This window comes from Pogoniulus pusillus, chromosome 30 (genome assembly GCF_015220805.1).
Source record: "Pogoniulus pusillus isolate bPogPus1 chromosome 30, bPogPus1.pri, whole genome shotgun sequence".
Taxonomy (NCBI): Eukaryota; Metazoa; Chordata; class Aves; order Piciformes; family Lybiidae; genus Pogoniulus; species Pogoniulus pusillus.
The window spans coordinates 14,494,596-14,515,932 of record NC_087293.1 but is presented as its reverse complement, the minus strand read 5'-3'; the positions used below and the strand labels follow the sequence as shown (position 1 = coordinate 14,515,932).

Genomic DNA, 21,337 nt, shown 5'->3' with positions numbered 1-21,337 from the left:
CTAAGGACCTACCACTCTTAAGGACCTACCTCCCTTAGGGACCTACCCCTCTAAGAATATATCACTCTAAGCATATAAGAATCTAAGAACCCAAGAACCTACCCCTCTGAGAATCTACCCCTCTAAGGGTCCATCACTCTGAGAATCTACCTCTCTAACAATCCATCACTCTGAGAATCTGCCCCTCTATGAATCCATCACTCTAAGAATCTGCCCCTCTATGAATCCATCTCTCTGAGAATGTGCCCCTCTATGAATCCATCACTCTAAGAATCTGCCCCTCTATGAATCCATCACTCTGAGAATCTGCCCCTCTAAGAATCCATCACTCTGAGAATCTACCCCTCTATGAATCCATCACTCTGAGAATCTGCCCCTCTAAGAATCCATCACTCTGAGAATCTACCCCTCTAAGAATCCATCACTCTGAGAATCTACCCCTCTATGAATCCATCACTCTGAGAATCTGCCCCTCTAAGAATCCATCACTCTAAGAATCTACCCCTCTAAGAATCTGCCCCTCTAAGAATCCATCACTCTTAGAATCTGCCCCTCTAAGAATCCATCACTCTGAGAGTCTACCCCTCTAAGAATCTGCTCTTCTATGAATCCATCACTCTAAGAATCCACCCCTCTAAGAATCCATCACTCTAAGAATCTACCCCTCTATGAATCCATCACTCTTAGAATCTGCCCCTCTAAGAATCCATCACTCTGAGAATCTACCCCTCTAAGAATCTGCTCTTCTATGAATCCATCACTCTATGAATCTACCCCTCTAAGAATCTAAGAACCTACCTCTCTGAGAATCTACCCCTCTAAGAATCTCTCCATCTAAGAATCTAAGCATTTGAAAGTCTCTGAATCCATCACTGCCCTTCCCCCATTCCCATCCCTACCTATCCTTTGCCTGCAGCCCCTTGCTCAACTTCTTTCCCCCCCTCGGCTGCATCACAGCCTCACTACCCTCAACCTCCCAGGCTTTTAGATTCTCTTTTTCATTTTTTTCTCTCTTCTTTTTTTTATTTTCTGTAGATTTTTCTCCCTTCCTCCCCTCTCCCCCCCACACCCCCCTTTCAGAGAGCATCTGTAACTAATGCAAACACATGCCAGAGCCCGGGAGGAAAAGCCTGCAGGATTAGTGTGGCATCCGCAACCCTGCCACGTTCTAATCCCGTGGTAATCCCCCTCCCAGCCCACCCCCTGCTGGCTTTCCCTATTGTTTAAAGCAAGCAAATGGGATCCTTAACGGCCAAACCTTAACCAGCTTGGAGCAGCAGAAAGGAAGAAGTTGAACCAATTCTCTTCCCCACCTTCCTGCCTTGGGTTTTTCACTTCCCCCTGCTCTTCCTTGCTTTTTTTTTTCTCTCCTTGTTAAGCTCTCAGAGCTTCTGCAGGTGGAACTGGAGCAGGATTCTGTAGGTTCATAGAATGGGTTGGGAGAGACCTTAAAGGTCATCTAGTTCTTGCCTAGTTCTCATCTAGTTCTCATCTCATCTGAGCATCTAGTTCCAAGCCAAGACCAGAAGTGCTCAGCCTCACAGAACCTGCATCCAGGCTCAGGTTAAGCTCAGGCAAGCAAAACCCTTCCAGCCACACAACCTGCACTGCCACATCACCCTGGCAGAGCCTGATGCCAGCAGCAGAGCATGAGGCTGCTCATGGGGCTCAAGGCAAAGGCAGAGCTCTGGGTGCTGATGTTGAGGGGTCCCAAGAATCATGGAATGGTTTGGGTTGGAAGGGATCTTAAGAACCACCTAGTTCCAAGCCAAGAGCAGAAGTGCTCAGCCCTGCAGAACCAGCATCCAGTTCTGGATGATGATGTTGGGGGGGTCCCAAGAATCATGGAATGGTTTGGGTTGGAAGGGATCTTAAGAACCACCTAGTTACAAGCCAAGAGCAGAAGTGCTCAGCCCTGCAGAACCAGCATCCAGTTCTGGATGCTGATGTTGAGGGGGTCCCAAGAATCATGGAATGGTTTGGGTTGGAAGGGATCTTTAGAACCACCTAGTTCCAAGCCAAGAGCAGAAGTGCTCAGCCCTGCAGAACCAGCATCCAGTTCTGGATGCTGATGTTGAGGGGGTCCCAAGAATCATGGAATGGTTTGGGTTGGAAGGGGCCTTAAGGACCACCTAATCCCAATCCCCCTACCATGGGCAGGGACACCTCCCACTAGACCAAACTCTTTCAGTCTGTGCTCACAGAAGAGCTGCTGCAGCCCTCTGCTCATCCTCGTGGCCCTTCTCTGGACATGCTCCAGCATCTCCACATCCCTCTTGTCCCAGGGGCTCCAGAACTGGATGCAGTACACCAGATGGGGTCTCAGCAGTGGAGTAGAGGGGGAGAATCACCTCCCTGGCCCTGCTGGCCACACTTCTCCTGCTGCAGCCCTGGGCTGCAAGTGCACATTGCTGGCTCATGCTGAGTTTCTCATCCAGCAGCCCCCCCAAGCTGGAACGTTTCAGAGCAAACACGTTTTGGATCTGCAGGTTTCTTGGTGGGGTTAGCTGGGGTGAGGGATATGCATGGCCCTGCTTTGGGGCTGGATAGGCCATGGCCCTTTGGGACATAGGTTGATGGCCATGGTGGGGTTGGGTTGGTGGTTGCACTTCATCGTAGAATCAGCCAGGTTGGAAGAGACCTCCAAGCTCATCCAGTCCAACCTAGCACCCTGCCCTATCCAATCAACCAGACCATGGCACTAAGTGCCCCAGCCAGCCATGGTTTGAGGGGTTTGCAGGTTATCCCAGACTCCCTAAGAAAAAAAACACTTCTTGGTGATCTTAGAGGCCTTTTCCCAACGATTCTGTGATTTTATGGTTCAAGCTGGCAAGAGCTGCTGGAGGCTCTTGGGGGGGGTTATCACCTTGCAGCTCTAAAGCACCTCTGAGGACTGGGTGAGGCATTGAGTGCCATGGTCTAGATGACTGGATAGGGCTGGGTGCTAGGTTGGACTGGATGAGCTTGGAGGTCTCTTCCAACCTGGTTGATTCTGTATCTTCTACATCTTCTGTCTTCTCTGTGCTTGGTGAGGTGAGGGCCAGCAGCAGCCCCCATCCCCTTGGCAGAGAGGGAGGGAGGGAGAGAGGGAGGCAGCTCCTGGCACTCTGTCAAGGAATTAATTGAAAACTAAAATCATTAGATGGGGAACTCCAGAAATGCAAAATTGTTTTGGGGGGGGAGGAGAGAGGGAGGGAAGGGGAGAGGAGGCAGAGGAGGTGGGAGGAAAAGAAGGGAGGTGGGGGGGGGAGGGGGGCAGAATGTGAGCTTTTGTCAGGTTAATTTCTCCTGTATTGATGTTTTGTGACATTTACTTGTTGTTTATCTCCCGCAGCAGCTGTAATACTAAAAGAAAATGCACAGCTTGTTCCATTTATTTATTTTACACCTTTTTCTTTAGTCCTGGGCTGTGTTTGTTTGTTTGAGGAAACCCAGCGAGGCTTTTGATGTCTGAAAGCAGGATTTAAACAGCTGTTCTCCATGTGCTGCTCGCAAGCCAGAGCCTCTGGCTGGGGAGAGAGAGAGAGAGAGCAGAGAAAGAAAGGGGTTTAAAGAGAGGGGGGTGGAGAGGGGACTCTGCCACTGCTCTACTGAGAGGCCACTTCTTGCCCAGCAGTGCTGACATTGCCCTCAGCGTGGGGACCAAATGTGATGGCCAGACCCACAGAGTGGTGGTGCGTGGTGCCACATGCAGCTGGCAGCTGTCACCAGTGCTGTGCCCCAGGGGTCAGTGCTGGGCCTGTTTAATATCTTTATTGATCATCTGGATGTGGGGGGGTTGAGTTCTCCATCAGTGAGTTTGCAGAGCACAGCAAGTCGGGAGTGTGTGTCATGGAATCATAGAGTCAGGCAGGGGGGAAGAAGAGACCTCCAAGATCATGCAGGCCAACCTTGGACCAGCCCTATCCAAACACCTAGACCATGGCACTGAGTGCCAACCTAGAACCAGCCCTATCCAATCACCTAGACCATGGCACTGAGTGCCAACCTAGAACCAGCCCTATCCAATCACCTAGACTATGGCACTGAGTGCCAACCTAGAACCAGCCCTATCCAATCACCTAGACCATGGCACTGAGTGCCAACCTAGAACCAGCCCTATCCAATCACCTAGACTATGGCATTGAGTGCCAGCCTATCACCCAGCCCTATCCAATCACCTAGACCATGGCACTGAGTGCCAACCTAGAACCAGCCCTATCCAATCACCTAGACTATGGCACTGAGTGCCAGCCTATCACCCAGCCCTATCCAATCACCTAGACCATGGCACTAATACCAGCCTAGCACCCAGCCCTGCCCAATCAACCAGACCATGGCACTGTAGTGCCCCAGCCAGGCTTTGCTTCAACACCTCCAGGCACAGCGACTCCACCACCTCCCTGGGCAGCCCATTCCAATGCTAATCACTCTTGATGTATCACAGTACCACAGTATCATCAGGGTTGGAAGAGACCTCACACATCATCAAGTCCAACCCTTTACCACAGAGCTCAAGGCTAGACCATTCTTCCTAACATCCAGCCCAGACCTCCCCTGGCACAGCTTAAGGCTGTGTCCCCTTGTTCTGTTGCTGCTTGCCTGGCAGCAGAGCCCAACCCCACCTGGCTACAGCCTCCCTTCAGGGAGCTGCAGACAGCAATGAGCTCTGCCCTGAGCCTCCTCTGCTGCAGGCTGCACCCCCCCAGCTCCCTCAGCCTCTCCTCACAGGGCTGTGCTCCAGGCCCCTCCCCAGCCTTGCTGCCCTTCTCCAAACACCTTCCAGCACCTGACTGATTCTATGATGTGGGGAAGCTGTGGATGCTCCCTTCCCTGGAGGTGTTCAAGGCCAGGTTGGATGAGACCTTCAGCAACCTGGGCTAGTGGAAAGTGTCCCTGCCCATGGCAGGGAGGTTGGACCTGGATGATCTTTAAGGTCCCTTCCAACCCTAACCAATCCATGAGTCTATATTGGTAGGACTATGCCCTACTGAGAATCTTCTTGAGCTTAGACTGGTGTCTCAGTTGGTCTTGAGACCACTCTTAAGCAGAGGCTGGATTGTGGTCAGTGGGAAGGTTCAGCATCACCTGTAAGCCTGCTTGGATGCTGGGGCCATTTGCTGTCTGCAAAGCCTTTCTTTCAACCAAGGCATGGGTGGTAGGTATGGAGGCATCACCTCAGCCATGGTGCCATGCTGGAGCCTGGCTGGTGAGGAGTTGTAATGATAGGTCAGGGTCTCTACCCAGGAGGGCTTTGAAGGGTGCTGGAAGTAGCAGATGGTGAGCTGGAGGTGGTTGTGTGTGGGCCTGTGTTGTAATCATTGCTTTTCTTCTTCTCCTGCATCCTCTTCCCTACCACCTGGCCATGGGCAGACTCCCCAAAGAAGAGGAAGAAATCAGAGATTTTGAATGAGATCCTGGAGCATCTGGAGGAGGAGGAGAGCAACAAAGATGAGGCCATGTAGCAGCCACTTGGCATCTGCTAAGGTGGGTACCTGGGCAGTGGGGCTGTGGTGGGTACATTCTGTGCTTCTGTGCTCCACAACCTCCCTGGAGGTGTTCAGGATCAGGTTGGATGAGGCCTTGAGGAACCTGTTCTAGTGGGAGGTGTCCCTGCCTGTGACAGTGGGGCTGAAACTGGCTGAGCTTTGACATCCCTCCCAACCTAACCCATTCTATGAAACCTGTGGCCATGACACTTGGAGCCATGATTTGATGGCCAGGGTGGGGTTGAACTGATGCTTGGACTCAATGATCCCAGAGAGCTTCTCCAACCTTCCTATTTCTACGCTGCTCCGATTGAATCGAAGGCAAAGCTTTGCAGGTTGGGCTTTGAGTTTTCACGAGTTGGTGTGGGGTTTTTTTTTTCCCCCATTCCTGGTTGGCTGAGGTGGTTGAGTTTGTTCTTTTTTTCTTTCCCCTCCTCTTTCCCTTCATTGTCCTTTTTTTTTTGTGGTGGTGGTGGTGGTGGGGCAGGTTTCTTGCTGAGCATCTCTGAGGTCCGCGGCGGCGACGAAAAGGATTAGCGCAAGCAGAGCATGTAGGCTTTAGAGAACAGAGCAGAGTTTGGTTTCAACAGCTAATTCAATTTGTTCTGCCCAGATTGAAATATGAAATGGTTGCCAGTCAAATGTTCAAAGAGGGGAGGTGGGGGTTGGTGGGGAGGGGAAAAGAAAGGGGGGGGGGGGGGGGGGGGAAAGGAAGGGAACCTTCTCCAATTTAAATGTTAATGAAAATGAATTTAACCCTTTGGTATGGGTTAAAAGTCTTCAGTGCCCTGGCTGGAAAACATTCAGCAAGGCAGTGGTGGGTTTTATGTAGGTGTAGATAGATGTAGGTATACAGATAGGTAGGTAGATAGAGATATAGCTCTATCTATTTCAATATATATTCATATATATGTGTAGATATAGCTATATCCATTTCTATGTATTGATATATAGGTATAGATATATCTATTTCTCTTTCTATGGTCACATATATCTATACATCTTTCTATATATATTCATATATATATGTAGATAGAGCTATATTTATAGATATTCATAAATATATGTAGGTAGAGCTATATTTATATATATTAATATATATGTATGTAGAGCTATATTTATATATATTCATATATATATGTAGGTAGAGCTATATTTATATATATTCATAAATATATGTAGATAGAGCTATATTTATATATATATATGTAGATAGAGCTATATATTTTATATGTATGTAGATATAGCTATATTTTTATATATATCCATGTATCTATGTAGATATAGCTAGAATCACAGTATCACAGTATCATCAGGGTTGGAAGAGACCTCACAGATCATCAAGTCCAACCCTTTACCACAGAGCTCAAGGCCAGACCATGGCACCAAGTGTCACATCCAGTCCTGCCTTGAACAGCCCCAGGGACGGCGACTCCACCACCTCCCCGGGCAGCCCATTCCAGTGTCCAATGACTCTCTCAGGGAAGAACTTTCTCCTCACCTCCAGCCTAAATCTCCCCTGGCACAGCCTGAGGCTGTGTCCTCTTGTTCTGGTGCTGGCCACCTGAGAGAAGAGAGCAACCTCCTCCTGGCCACAATCTCCCCTCAGGTAGTTGTAGACAGCAATAAGGTCACCCCTGAGCCTCCTCTTCTCCAGGCTAACCAATCCCAGCTCCCTCAGCCTCTCCTTGTAGGGCTGTGCTCAAGGCCTCTCCCCAGCCTCGTTGCCCTTCTCTGGACACACTCAAGCATCTCAATGTCCCTCCTAAACTGGGGGGCCCAGAACTGAACACAGTACTCAAGGTGTGGTCTAACCAGTGCAGAGTACAGGGGCAGAATGACCTCCCTGCTCCTGCTGACCACACCATTCCTGATGCAGGCCAGGATGCCACTGGCTCTCTTGGCCACCTGGGCACACTGCTGGCTCATGTTCAGGCGGATATCAATCAGCACCCCCAGATCCCTCTCTGTCTGGCTGCTCTCCAGCCACTCTGACCCCAGCCTGTATCTCTGCATGGGGTTGTTGTACATAGATTCATAAATAGAAATAGATAGGTAGGTAGATGTAGCTATATTCCAATATAATGACTATATGTTCATATATAGAAATAGATATAGATGGATATAGATAGATAGATTCCAGTATTATGGATATATACTCAAGTACAGATAGATATAGAGATATAGATAGATAGATTCCAGTATAATGAACCTATATTCAAATATAGATAGATATCTCCCAATATAATGAGTCTATATTCAAATATCTAGAGATAGAGATAGATATCTCCCAATATAATGAGTCTATATTCAAATATATGCAGATATAGATGGATATCTCCCAATATAATCAGTCTATATTCAAATATCTATAGATAGAGATAGATAGATCCCAATATAATGAGTCTATATTCAAATATCTATAGATAGAGATAGATATCTCCCAATATAATGGGTCTATATTCAAATATCTATAGACAGAGATAGATATCTCCCAATATAATGAGTCTATATTCAAATATCTAGAGATAGAGATAGATATCTCCCAATATAATGAGTCTATATTCAAATATATGCAGATATAGATGGATATCTCCCAATATAATCAGTCTATATTCAAATATCTATAGATAGAGATAGATAGATCCCAATATAATGAGTCTATATTCAAATATCTATAGATAGAGATAGATATCTCCCAATATAATGGGTCTATATTCAAATATCTATAGACAGAGATAGATATCTCCCAATATAATGAGTCTATATTCAAATATCTATAGATAGAGATAGATAACTCCCAATATAATGAGTCTATATTCAAATATATGCAGCTATAGATCAATATCTCCCAATATAATGAGTCTATATTCAAATATCTATAGATAGAGATAGATAGATCCCAATATAATGAGTCTAGATCCCAATATAATGAGTCTATATTCAAATATAGATAGGTATAGATAGATATCTCCCAATATAATGAGTCTATATTCAAATATAGATAGATATAGATAGATATATCCCAATATAATGAGTCTATATTCAAATATATAGAGATATAGATAGCTATCTCCCAATATAATGAGTCTATATTCAAATATATATATGGATATAGATAGATTCCAATACAATAAATATATGTTCAAGTATAGATAGAGATAGATATATAGAGATATAGATAGATATATTCCAGTATAATGAATCTATATTCAAATATAGATATAGATAGATTCCAATTAGGGTTGGACTCGATGATCTGTGAGGTCTCTTCCAACCCTGATGATACTATGATACAATATAATGTATATATATTCATATATCTATGTTTACTCAAACATAGATACAGATATATTCCAATGTCACTAATAGATAAAGACATATAGAGATAAATATATAGATATTCTATTTTCCAATGTAATATATTTCAATAGAATATTGAAATAGAATATATTCCAATAGAATAAATATATATTCAAATATAGATAGATTCAGAGACAGTTAGGTTCTAATATAATGAATGTGTCTTCCAACATAGATAGATATATATAGGTATATTCAAATATGGTTGATTGCATAGAGCTTGGTGATAGGTTGGGCTGGGTGAGCTTAGAGGTCTCTTCCAACCTGCTTGATTCTGTGATTCTAGTCTGGAGAAGAGGAGGCTGAGAGGAGATCTCATTGCTTTCTACAGCTTCCTCAAAGGAGATTGGAGCTAGGTGGGGTTGGTCTCTTGTCCTAAATAACAAGTGATAAGATAAGAGGAAAGAGCCTCAAGTTGCACCAGGAGAGGTTTAGGTTGGACATTAGGAACAATTTCTTCCTTGAAGGGCTGCCAAGCCCTGGACCAGACCCCCCAGGGCAGTGGTGGAGTCCTCATGCTGCAGACACTGAAGAGCTATGGAGATGTGGTGCTGAGGGACATGGTTTAGTGGTAGCCCTGGCAATGCTGGGTTAATGGTTGGACTGGATGCTCTGAAAGGTCTTTTCCAATCAAAACTAGTCTGTGATTCTGCCCCACATCACTCTGCAGGTGAGGGCTGGAGCTACAACCAGCTGGGGGCTGCAAGGACTCTTTTGGTCTCCAGCAGAGGAGCTGGGGCAGGGGTCTCTTTGGGCTTGTGTCCACACCATCAGATAACTCCAAGCAGTGGCTTTTGCTCAGTCCTGTCATCTGCAAGCCCCAGGATATGCTGCAGAGTCCCTGTGTGCTCTGCAGAGCCCAGGTTGAAAGGCATTGCCCCAGTGGGTGGGCTTCTGCCAGGCCAAGCCCTGGTGAGCTGGAGGGCAGTGAGATCCGTGGCAGCTGCAGCTGTTCCCTGGGCCCCCCCCCGGGTCCCCTCCCCAGGCTGGCTCTGGAATGGGATTAGAATCTTATTCAAATGCAGCCTTTGGAGTGAATGGGAGGTTAAGGGGTTTAATGTAGAACCAGCTTCACTTCACTGCTGCCTCTTGCCAGAGGCTCTTATCTGCTTAAGGGGACAGCAAGCGAGGAGAGGAGATCCACTGGGCTCTGGCTCTGCTGGGTGCTGCAGCTGCCTCTGCTTCCAGGGCTGGGTGCCTGCACCCAGCAAGGCTTCCTGCAGCTCCCACAGCCAACCCTGGGCTCCTCTGCCCTCTGTGATGGCTCAGAGCCACTCACTGCTGCCAGAGAAGGGCTGGGGAGGGGTCTTGAGCACAAATCCTCTGAGGAGTAGCTGAGGCAGACTGGGGGTTGGGTTCAACCTGGAGGGGAGGAGGCTGAGGGGAGACCTTCTGGCTCTCTACACCTCCTTGAAAAGAGGCTGGAGTGAGATGGGGGCCAACCTCTTCTGCCAAGGAACAAATGATAGGACAAGAGGAAATGGCCTTAAGTTGCACCAGGGGAGGTTTAGGTTGGACATTGCTGGGGGGGAAGTTTCTTCCCCAAAAGGGTCATCAGACACTGGAACAGGCTGCCCAGGGAGGTGGTGGAGTCTCCCTCTCTGGAGGTGTTCAAAGCCTGGCTGGGGCACTTAGTGCCATGGTCTGGTTGCTTGGGCAGGGCTGGGTGCTAGGTTGGACTGAGTGATCTTGGAGCTCTCTTCCAACCTGGTTGATTCTGTGATGATTCTTATGAGGAGCTCACCGAGTCCTTCCCCACAGCAGATCAGCAGCTGCTTCCCAACCCAACAAATGCCCCTCCAGCAGCATCCTGAGGTGATGCCAGAGAAAGTTAAAACTGGCAAAACCCCTCTGCAGGTATCAGGATCACAAAATTAACCCCAGGATTAAGCAGGTTGGAAAAGACCTTCGAGATCCTCGAGCCCCAGCTCAGAGCCGTTTGAAGAGGCAGAACAAGCAGCTGAAATGGCAGCTGATGAGAGGCTGGAGGAAGGAAGGATGCTCCTCCGAGGGCTGGCCGTTGCCAGGCTGTGCTTTGCAGCTGCTAAATGACTTTGGAAATCCGAGGAGGAACCTGCAAGCCACTTTTGCAGTCCCCTCAGCTGCCTTATGTAGGGCAGAGCTCAGGCTGGAGAGCGCCGAGCTGCCGCTTGGCTGCCTCGCCCGAGCCTCCAGTCCCTGCATCCTGCAGCAGGGGAGCACAAAAGGATTGGAAAGAAACTCTGCCCAAAGGCCATTTTCCTCCTGTCCTTCTACTCCCCCTCCTCACCTCTCCCCTGCTTGTGCTGCTCTGGCAGAATTTAGGACACAAAGCAGCGAGGAGCAAAACCAAACCTTTTGTCCTGTCTTCTACCTTGGCCAACTGCAGTGCTTTGGAAGGTAGGGTCTGGGGGGGCTGCAGAGTGTTTTTCCTCGGTGTGTGAGGATTCTTTTGATGCCTAGAAGCTGTAGCACTGCAGAGCTGCTGGCTGGAGCTGCCTTCCCCATCCCCTTGCATCCCTCTGGCCCTTCCCTACAGCTTAAACCATCCCCTGTGGCCCAGAACTGGAGGTGGGATTTAGCAGGTGTAACGAGGACAGCTTTAGAAGCCAGGAGAGAGGGAGAGGAGGAAATCATGCTCCTGCCTCTCCCACGGTTGGTGACCTAAAATCTTTTCAGAAGGAAGTGTAGCCCCTGTCAGCAGCTGTCCCACTTATGCTGCAGGAGCTGGAGAGGAGCCTGAGTGCTGCCCTCTCTTCGCTCCAAAGGTTTTCTCCTTCCTCAGCTTAAAAAAATCTAACCCTTAAATGCAAAATAGAGCTTCAGGCAACCACAGCAGATCTCTGTCCTGGGCAGCTATCCCTCGTGGGGCTGTGCTCTCTGCTTGTGAGGTCCTGCCCTGAGAAGCTTGGCAGCAAAGCCCAAGCTTTAACCTGAGGCTCAGAAAAGCTGAGCCCTGCCTGAGCCTTGCAGCAGCAGGGACAGGACTGAGGGCTTGCTCTGGGTGAAGCTTTCATTTGGGAGCTGACTCCTAAGGTGCTGAAGCAGAAAACCTTTGGATTGCTTTTCTCCCCCTGCCTCTGGGTGGGTCTGTGGCATGAGCTGCCTCCAGCAGCTCGAACTGAAGCAAGAACTCCCCCATCCACCACTCGAGGCTGGAAGAATCCCACTCTTGTCCCAGGTTATTTCCACAGAAACAAACCAGAGGCAGGAGCAGGCAGATTGCAAGCAGGAGCTGGTTTCTTTCTGCTTCCAGCTGAGCAGAGCTTTGGGAAAGAGGAGCCCAGGCTGTCCCAGGAGCAATTTCAGGCTAGTGGCAGAAGTGCTGCAGTGCTGTGGGGAGGGCTCACCATGCTGTAACCCCATCCCTGGCAGGATAACCAGGCCAGGCAGGGTGCAGCTGCAAAGCAGAGCAGCCTGCTCCTCCCCACCAGGCTGAAAAATCACAACTGGGAAGTTTTGGGATTGAGGTTTTTGATTTGTTTGGGGTTTTTTTGGATAGTTTTCAATTTAAAAGAGAGCCCCAACCCCCCAGCCCCTTCTGTGTTTGAGCTGCTGTGCCTGAGCCCCTCTGCCTGGCTGTGGGAGGCAGGGGGTGGGGGGTGGCAAGCAGAAGCCTTGGACTTCGTTAGGATTCAGCCCTTAGATCTCTCCTTTTCTCTCTGATGGCTTGAGTGTGATTGACACTTACAAATTACCCAGCCAAAAGTGTCGAGTCTTTGACCCCTGAGTAACATCTTTGGCAAGCCTGAGATTTGCCAGCATTTTGTCATCTAATTACTACAAATCCCTGGAAATTTCCCTGGCTGCTGAATTTTTAATGCAGGACAATCTCACTCTGCTGCATCGCCCAGCTGGGCACGCGCAGCCTCCTGCCCTCTCCCCCTCCTCTCCTTCCCTCCTCTTCTTCTCCTCTCCTTTCTTTTCTCCAGTTCCTTCCTCTCCTCCTCCTCTCCTTCCCTCCTCTTCTCCTCCTCTCCTTTCTTTTCTCCAGTTCCTTCCTCTCCTCCCTCCTCTTCTCCTTCTCTCCTTTCTTTTCTCCCATTCCTTCCTCTCCTCCTCCTCTCCTTCCCACTTCTCCTCCTCCTCTCCTTTCTTTTCTCCCGTTCCTTCCTCTCCTCCTCCTCTCCTTCCCACTTCTCCTCCTCCTCTCCTTTCTTTTCTCCAGATCCTTACTCCCCCCCTCCTCTCCTTACCTCTTCTCCTTCTCTCCTTTCTTTTCTCCCATTCCTTCCTCTCCTCCTCCTCTCCTTCCCACTTCTCCTCCTCCTCTCCTTTCTTTTCTCCCGTTCCTTCCTCTCCCCCTCCTCTCCTTACCTCTTCTTCTCCTTCTCTCCTTTCTTTTCTCCAATTCCTTCTTCTCCTCCCTCCTCTCCTTCCCTTTTCTTCTCCTTCTCTCCTTTCCTTTCTCCACTTCTTCCCTCTCCCTTCCTCTCGTTCCCTGTTCTCCTCCTCCTTCTCTCCTTTCTTTTCTTCTCCTCCTTCTCTCCTTTCTTTTCTCCTCCTCCTTCTCTCCTTTCCTTTCTCCACTTCCTCCCTCTCCCTCTCCTCTTCTCTCTGTTCTTCTTCTCCTTTCTCCTTTCTTTTCTTCTCCTTCCTCCTTTCTTCTCCTCCTCCTCTCCTTTCTTGTCTCCACTTCCTCCCTGTCCCCCTCCTCTCCTTCCCTGATCTTCTCCTCCTTCTCTCCTTTCTCTTACTCTCCTCCTCTTCCTCTCCTTTCTTGTCTCCACTTCCCCCCTCTCCCCCTCTCTCCTTCCCCATTCTTCTCCTTCTCGCCTTTCTTTTCTCCACTTCCTCTCTCTCCCCCCTCCTCTCCTTCACTTTTCTTCTCCTCCTTCTCTCCTTTCTTTTCTCCACTTCCTCCCTTCCCCCAACCCCAAACCTCCATCATCCCTCAATCCTGTTTCTTAACCTCCCTCCTGCCTGTGTGCATCTGTATTCACGGGAAGCACCTCAGCATCTCATCTCCTCCCTGGGTAATTCTCTCTCCTGGCTGTGCCTAGGATGGAACCAACCACTTTGTGTGCCCCTCCACCTCCTTTCTCCAGCCTGGCACCAACGTGCTTGAGTTAGAATCATAGACTCATAGAATGGTTTAGGTTGGAAGGGACCTCAAGGATCATCCAGTTCCAACCCCACTGCTCCACAACCTCCCACTAGAACAGGTCACTCAAGGCCTCATCCAAGCTGGTCCAGAACACCTCCCTGGGCAACCTGTGCCAGTGTCTCACCACCCTCCAACTGCAAACAACTTCCCAACATCCAGTTTCAACCTCCCCTCTACCACTTCAAACCCATTCCTCCTCCTCCTGTCATGACAAGACCTTGTCAAGAGTCCCTCCCCAGCCCTCCTCTAGCCCCCTCCACACTGGAAGGCTACTACAAGGTCTCTAAACACCTCAGCAGCAGTGACAAGGAGCTGCTGTGTGACATTAATGTTTTGTTTCCATCTTCTCAGGTCTCTCCCTGATGGATAGAGAAGGAGAAAGCCTCAGCAGGGCACCCAGCAGCCAACACACTTCTCGCCACAGAGTCCACTCGCCCTGTGAACCTGAGGGCTGATTGATGCCATGGATCCAAGGCTTGGTATTCCCAGACTTTTTTAACAGATCTTGGATTTGGAATGGAAGAGCCTTTGGCTGGCAGCTGCTGCTGCTTGAGGATCTCCTCTTAAATCTAGGCAGGGAAGTGATTGCCCTCCCCTCTGAAACACAGGGGAGATGGACGTTGCCGCTACTGACCCTGAGGGCTGCAGCAGAACCCGAATTAAAGCAATGACTTCTGTACCTTCAACCCCACCTTTTCCATTGGGAAGAGTTTCTCCAATCCCTGTCGGGCCTTGGGTTGGTTGGGATTTGTTTGTGGCATCACTGAGCCCAGCCAGGCAGCGATCTGGGGGCTGATAGGGAGATAAGCCTGTCGGAGGGGAGGGGGGTTTGCCACGCTGGGCTTTGTGCCTCGTGTCATTGCTGTCCCTGCTCTCAGGCAAGTCTCTTCCTGTCTCTCCCTCCCCAGCTTTTCAGAGGGAAAGAGGCTTTGCTTTCCAGCCAGGGTACCACTTTACATATGTACACCACTGATAAAGTATTTTCACTGCGCCCCTTTCCCCTCTGGGAATCGCTGTCTTATGGCAAAACTGCTCTGTCTGACAAGGGCTGCAACAGATTACACATGTTGGCTGCAAACACAGGCCCTTTTCTTCTCTTCCCCCAGTCCCCCCTCCCCTCTTCTCTTTATTCCCTTTTGGAGAACCACAGACCTTAAAAAAACTAAAGAATCTCTGCAGTGCCTTCACCTTGTGTCCCCAGGAGCAGCCTCCTGTGGCAGTGCAGCTTGTGTGGCTGGAAGGGTTTTGCTTGCCTGAGCTTAACCTGAGCCTGGATGCTGGTTCTGTGAGGCTGAGCACTTCTGGTCTTGCCTTGCAACTAGATGGTCCTTAAGGTCCCTTCCAATCTATTCTGTGGTTCTATGAATCTTTGGACCCCTCAACATCAGCAGCCAGAGCTCTGCCTTCACCTCATGCCCCATCGTGTGCTGCTGCTGGCATCAGGCCCTGCCAGGGTGATGTGGTAGTGCAGCTTGTGTGGCTGGAAGGGTTTGGTTGCCTGAGCTTAAACCTGAGCCTGGATGCTGGTTCTATGGGGCTGAGCACTTCTGATCTGACCTGGGGATTCAGCTGTGGTTTGGGTGGGATTTCTTGAGGCCTTGAGCAGTTTGGTCTAGTGGGAGATGTCCCTGCCCATGGCAGGGGTTTGGGACTAGGTGATCTTTAAGATCCCTTCCAACCCAAACCATTCTGATTCTTTGGACCCCTCAGCATCAGCACCCAGAGCTCTGCCTTCGCCTTGTGCCCCATGAGCAGCCTCATGCTCTGCTGCTGGCATCAGGCCCTGCCAGGGTGATGTGGCAGTGCAGGCTGTGTAGCTGGAAGGGTTTTGCTTGCCTGAGTTTAACCTGAGTCTGGATCCATAAAACCAGTTCCAGATTGGTCAGAGCTGAGCCCTGCAGCTGCTTTCTTTTGGTCTAGGGTTTCAGCTGTGGTTTGGAGTGGGATTTCTTGAGACCCCCTCAGCATCCACAGAGTCCAGTGGGAGCAGAGACCTCATGCTGCTGATTTACACCATGGTGTAGCAATGGCACTGCTTGGTCCTTTTCCCAGTCTTCCCATCTTTGACCTCCAACTTCCCCCTACCTCCCCCCCCAGCTCCTTTTTCTTCCAGAGCCAAGCCTGCTGGCCTCAGAGATGTCCCCAGCAGCTGGGAAGGACAGAGTGGATCAGTACCAATTCAAACCAGGGCAGCTGCTCTAGGCAGGGCCACATGACACATCCCTGAGGGTCTTCCTAGGCCTGGAAACATCTCACTGCCCACCAGCAGCCCATGGCACCCCCTGCTCTGGTGAGGTGGCTGAGAAGTCATTAGTGCTGCTTGCTCCAGCGAGGCAAACCCAAATGGCAGAGAACAGCAAAGCTGCTGAGACCTGAGCTTGCTGCATGTCTGCAGCCAGCAGCTGTCTCTGTCTGGGCTCAAAGCTGGGGGCTTGAATCTGTCCACAATGTGCTGAAATTCAGGGGCATGAATCTGTCCCCAATGTGCTGAATTTTGGGTGCTGTGTCCAGTTCTGGGCTCCTCAATTCGAGATGTTGAGGTGCTGGAAGGTGTCCAGAGAAGGGCAGCAAGGATGGGGAGGGGCCTGGAGCACAGCCCTGGGAGGAGAGGCTGAGGGAGCTGGGGGTGTGCAGCCTGCAGAAGAGGAGGCTCAGGGCAGAGCTCATTGCTGTCTGCAGCTGCCTGCAGGGAGGCTGTAGGCAGGTGGGGTTGGGCTCTGCTGCCAGGCAAGCAGCAAGAGAAGAAGGGGACACAGCCTCAAGCTGTGCCAGGGGAGGTCTAGGCTGGATGTTAGGAGGAAGTTGTTGTCAGAGAGAGAGATTGGCACTGGAATGGGCTGCCCAGGGAGGTGGTGGAGTTGCTGTGGCTGGAGGTGTTGAAGCCAAGCCTGGCTGGGGCACTTAGTGCCATGGTCTGGTTGGTTGGGCAGGGCTGGGTGCTAGGTTGGACTGGCTGAGCTTGGAGCTCTCTTCCAACCTGCTTGATTCTATATCTTGATGCCTTGGCTGGGCTTTGGGGGGGCAGGGGAGGAGAGAGCTGGTCTGGGTGGCTGTGATGAAGCAGGCTGCTTCCCATCCCTGCACCGAGCAGGAGAGGGAGAGAGGAAGCAGGAGGGAAAGGACATGTCAAATCAATCATATTTAAACAAAAGCCTCCTCGGCCCAAGGGCCCTTTTAAAAGCTGCTTATTTAATTAAAAGTCCCATTTTCCATATTTATGGCCCCTGCTCACTTCAGTAGTAACCGCCTGGGCCGGGGCTGGGTTGTTCTTTGGTGAAGAGGCAGTGGTGGGAAGTTCATTAGGGCTTGATCGAGCAGCCAGGGGTGCCCAGCAGATGGGAGGGGTGGAAGGGATGCAGGGCAGAGCACGTGGGCTTGTGCTGCTGCCCAGGGATGGACAGGCAGCAGCTTGCCTCTGCCAGCTTCAGGGGTGGAAACTCAACAGCTTGGCTCTTTGGGGCTGCCTCTGTGCCACCTTCAGGGATGGAGACTCAGCAGCTTGGCTCTTTGGGGCTGCCCCTCTGCCACCTTGAGGGATGGAAACCCAACAGCTTGGCTCTTTGGGGCTGCCTCTCTGCCACTTTGAGGGGTGGAAACCCAACAGCTTGGCTCTTTGGGGCTGCCTCTGTGCCACCTTGAGGGATGGAAGCCCAACAGCTTGGCTCTTTGGGGCTGCCTCTGTGCCACCTTGAGGGATGGAAGCCCAACAGCTTGGCTCTTTGGGGCTGCCTCTCTGCCACCTTCAGGGATGGAGACTCAGCAGCTTGGCTCTGCCACCTTCAGGGATGGAAACCCAACAGCTTGGCTCTTTGAGGCTGCTCTTCTGCCACCTTCAGGGATGGAAACCCAACAGCTTGGCTCTTTGGGGCTGCTCTTCTGCCATCTTCAGGGATGGAAGCCCAACAGCTTGGCTCTTTGGGGCTGCCTCTCTGCCACCTTCAGGGGTGGATATCCTCCATACAACCACAGAACAGTTTGGGTTGGAAGCAGCCTTGAGGATCATTTAATTGCAACTCCCCTGCCATGGGTAGGGACACCTGCCACCAGAGCAGGCTGCTCAAGACCACATCCAGCCTGGCTTTGAACACTTCCCAGGCTTGGAGCTTCCACAGGTTCTCTGGGCAAGCTGTGCCAGTGCCTCTGCACCCTCCTGGGGAAGAATTTCTTCCTACTGTCTCATCAGTGAAGCCCTGGTAGAAGAAGCTGCCTGGTGCCAGATCCTGCAAGACAATCTGCTTTAGATGTGCTGGGAGATGCTCTGGAGAGAGCAGGTCCCTTCTGAAGGACACAAGAGAGTGAGGCTCACCCAGACAGACTCAAAATCTTCCTTGGGGCTCTGTCCAGCCTGGTGCCATGGATTTTGTGGAGGTCAGCAAGTAGCCCTGTGCAGCCCCATGAACTAGATTAGATGATCTTGAAGGTCACTTCCATCCCTGGAAGTTGTGAAGGGCAGGCTGGATGTGGCTCTGGGCAGCATGAAGTCATAGAATCATAGGACCAGTCAGGGCTGGAAGGGACCACAAGAATCATCCAGCTCCAACCCCCCTGCCATGGGATAGGGACACCTCACACCAAATCAGGCTGTCCAGAGCCTCATCCAGCCTGGCCTTAAACACCTCCAGGCTTCCACCACCTCTCTGGGCAATCCCTTCCAGGGTCTTACCACCCTCATGCTGAAGATCATCTTCCTAACATCCATCCTGACCTAGTAGAAGGTGTCCATGCCTGTGACAGGGTTAGATGATGCTTGAGGTGCCTTCCAACCCTGACAGTTCTGTGATCCCAGCTCAAACCTCTCTATGGCTGGATGAGGCACTTAGTGCCATGGTCTAGTTGACTGGCTAGGGCTGGGTGCTAGGTTGGACTGGATGAGCTTGGAGGTCTCTGCCAACCTGGTTGATTCTATGATTCTATGGTCTGGTTGATTGGCCAGGGCTGGGTGCTAGGTTGGCCTGGCTGAGCTTGGAGCTCTCTTCCAACCTGCTTGATTCTATGGATCCCAGCACTGTAGTACCCAGCATGAGGTTGCACTTTGGAGGTGGGGGGGACACACACGCCCAAATGGGAGCATCTCCCCATCCACTTCAACATGATCAACACAAGCCAAGCCCTCCTTTTCCTCCCCATGAAAACAGAAACCCTCAGAAGACACTGCCCAGGCAGAGCAGCCCAAAAGGGATGCTTCTGCTGGGGCAAGGAAGGAAAGGAATCACAGAATCATAGAATCAAGCAGGTAGGAATAGATCTCCAAGCTCAGCCAGTCCAACCTAGCACCCAGCCCTATCCAATCAACCAGACCATGGCACTAAGTGCCTCAGCCAGGCTTTGCTTCAACACCTCCAGGGATGGTGCCTCCACCACCTCCCTGGGCAGCCCATTCCAATGCCAATCACTCTCTCTGGGAAGAAGCCTCCAGGGAGCAGGGTGGTGGGGATGGGATGGGATGGGATGGACGGGGAAGAGGAAGGATGGGGAAGAGGAAGGATTGGGGGGGGGGGTGGTGTGGCAGGAGAGGGAGAGACACCAGGTTATCAGAGAAGTGTGAAGACAATAATGCAATCTGACATTTCTGAAATGAGACCCCCCGGTTGCCCTGGCAACGGCTCACGTGGGAGCAGCTCCCGGGAGACGGCTCCGAGATGTGCTGTAAATGATGTTTGATTAGAATTTAAATCATTTAGGCGGAGAGAAGAGAGGGCCTTTTGTCAGCGCCGGCCCCCGCGGGGGGTCAAGCCACCCGGCAGCTTGCCTGAGAGCACGGCACAACCAGGACCGTGGCCAGGGGTCAGCGGAGAGGTGATGCTTGCCCTGCCCTGCTCTCCCCTCCCTCCCCGCAGCACTGCTGGGGCAGGCAGTGCTCTGCTGCTGCTGCTGCTGCTGGGACAGGAGGAAAGGGCAAAGGTAAGTATAGAGTGAGGGGGGAAGAGTTGTGGAGTTGGTTGAGTTGGGAAAGAGCTCTGGCATTATGCAGGTTCTTCTGCCCCTCTGCTCAGCACTGCTCAGGACACACCTGGAGTGCTGTGTCCAGTTCTGGGCACCTCAGTTCAAGAGAGATGTTGAGGTGCTGGAAGGTGTCCAGAGCAGGGCAGCAAGGCTGGGGAGGGGCCTGGAGCAGAGCCCTGTGAGGAGAGGCTGAGGGAGCTGGGGGTGTGCAGCCTGCAGCAGAGGAGGCTCAGGGCAGAGCTCATTGCTGTCTGCAGCTGCCTGCAGGGAGGCTGTAGCCAGGTGGGGTTGGGCTCTGCTGCCAGGCAAGCAGTGACAGACCAAGAAGACACAGCCTCAAGCTGTGGCAGGGTAGGTCTAGGCTGGCTGTTAGGAGGAAGTTGTTGGCAGAGAGAGTGATTGGCATTGGAATGGGCTGCCCAGGGAGGTGGTGGAGTTGCCATCCCTGGAAGTGTTCAGAAACAGACTGGCTGGGGCACTTAGTGCCATGGTCTGGTTGATTGGGCAGGGCTGGGTGCTAGGTTGGGCTGGCTGAGCTTGGAGCTCTCTTCCAACCTGCTTGGTTCTATGATTATCCAGACCAACCATAAACCAAATACCACCATGGGGTGGTGGCCTTGAGGCCTTAAGTGACTTGTTCTGGTGGGAGGTGTCCCTGCCCATGACAGGGGGTTGGAACTGGCTGATCCTTGAGGTCCCTTCCAACCTAAACCATTCTGTGATTCATTCTGTGGGCACCAAAGCATGGCCCACAGTGCCACAGGCACACCCTTCTTAAGCAGCTCCAGGCATGGGGACTCCACCACCTCCCTGGGCAGCCTCTTCCAGTCCCTGACCACTCTTGCAGCAAAGAAATGTTTCCTCATCTCCAACCCAACCCTCCCCTGGCACAGTTTCAGGCCATTTTCTCTCCTTCTATCACCTGATACCAGGCAGAAAGTACCAACCTCTACCTCACTGCAGCCTTCTCTCAGGGAGTTGTAGAGAGCACTGAGGTCTTACCTCAGCCTCCTCTTCCCCAGACTGAACAACCCCAGCTCCCTCAACTGCTCCTCATAAGACCCTTCAGCAGCTTTGTGACTCTTTGTTGCTGCATCCAAGCCCTGGGGAGGTTGTTTCTTTCCCCACAGTGGGGTCAAGCCCTGAAGCAGGCTGCCCAGGATGGTGGTGGAGTCCCCATCTCTGGAGGGACTGGAAAGCTGTGTGGATGTGGTGCTGAGGGCCATGATCCAAGAGGTATTTGCAGGGCTAGGTTAGGTTAGGGTTGGAATCAACCACCCTAAGTCCTCTTCCAACCAGGCAATTCCATCAGCAGCATCACCTAAGTTCTGGTTCTCAGCTGGGAGGAGCTGCTGAGCTCCTCCCCTGGCTTCCAGCAGCTGCACACCTGGCCCTGGGCTTCTTCAGAGCTCTGATGAAGGTGATCACACTTCAGAATCGATTCTGCCTCCTTCAAAGTTCCCTTGGGGAGCAAGGC

General features: G+C 51.1%; 1 protein-coding gene across 3 annotated transcripts in view; it reads left to right on the top strand.

Moving 5' to 3' along the window:
- RBM19 (RNA binding motif protein 19) overlaps nucleotides 1–14,569 on the top strand; it is a 78,418-nt gene extending 63,849 nt beyond the window's left edge. For all 3 annotated transcript variants that reach the window (XM_064168506.1, XM_064168505.1, XM_064168507.1), the window contains exons 24-25: nucleotides 5,353–5,466; nucleotides 14,269–14,569. In XM_064168506.1, coding sequence (XP_064024576.1) covers nucleotides 5,353–5,444 — 92 coding nt within the window. In that variant the 3' untranslated portion in view covers nucleotides 5,445–5,466; nucleotides 14,269–14,569. The remainder of the gene's footprint in view (nucleotides 1–5,352; nucleotides 5,467–14,268) is intronic.
- The last annotated feature ends 6,768 nt before the right edge of the window (nucleotides 14,570–21,337 follow it).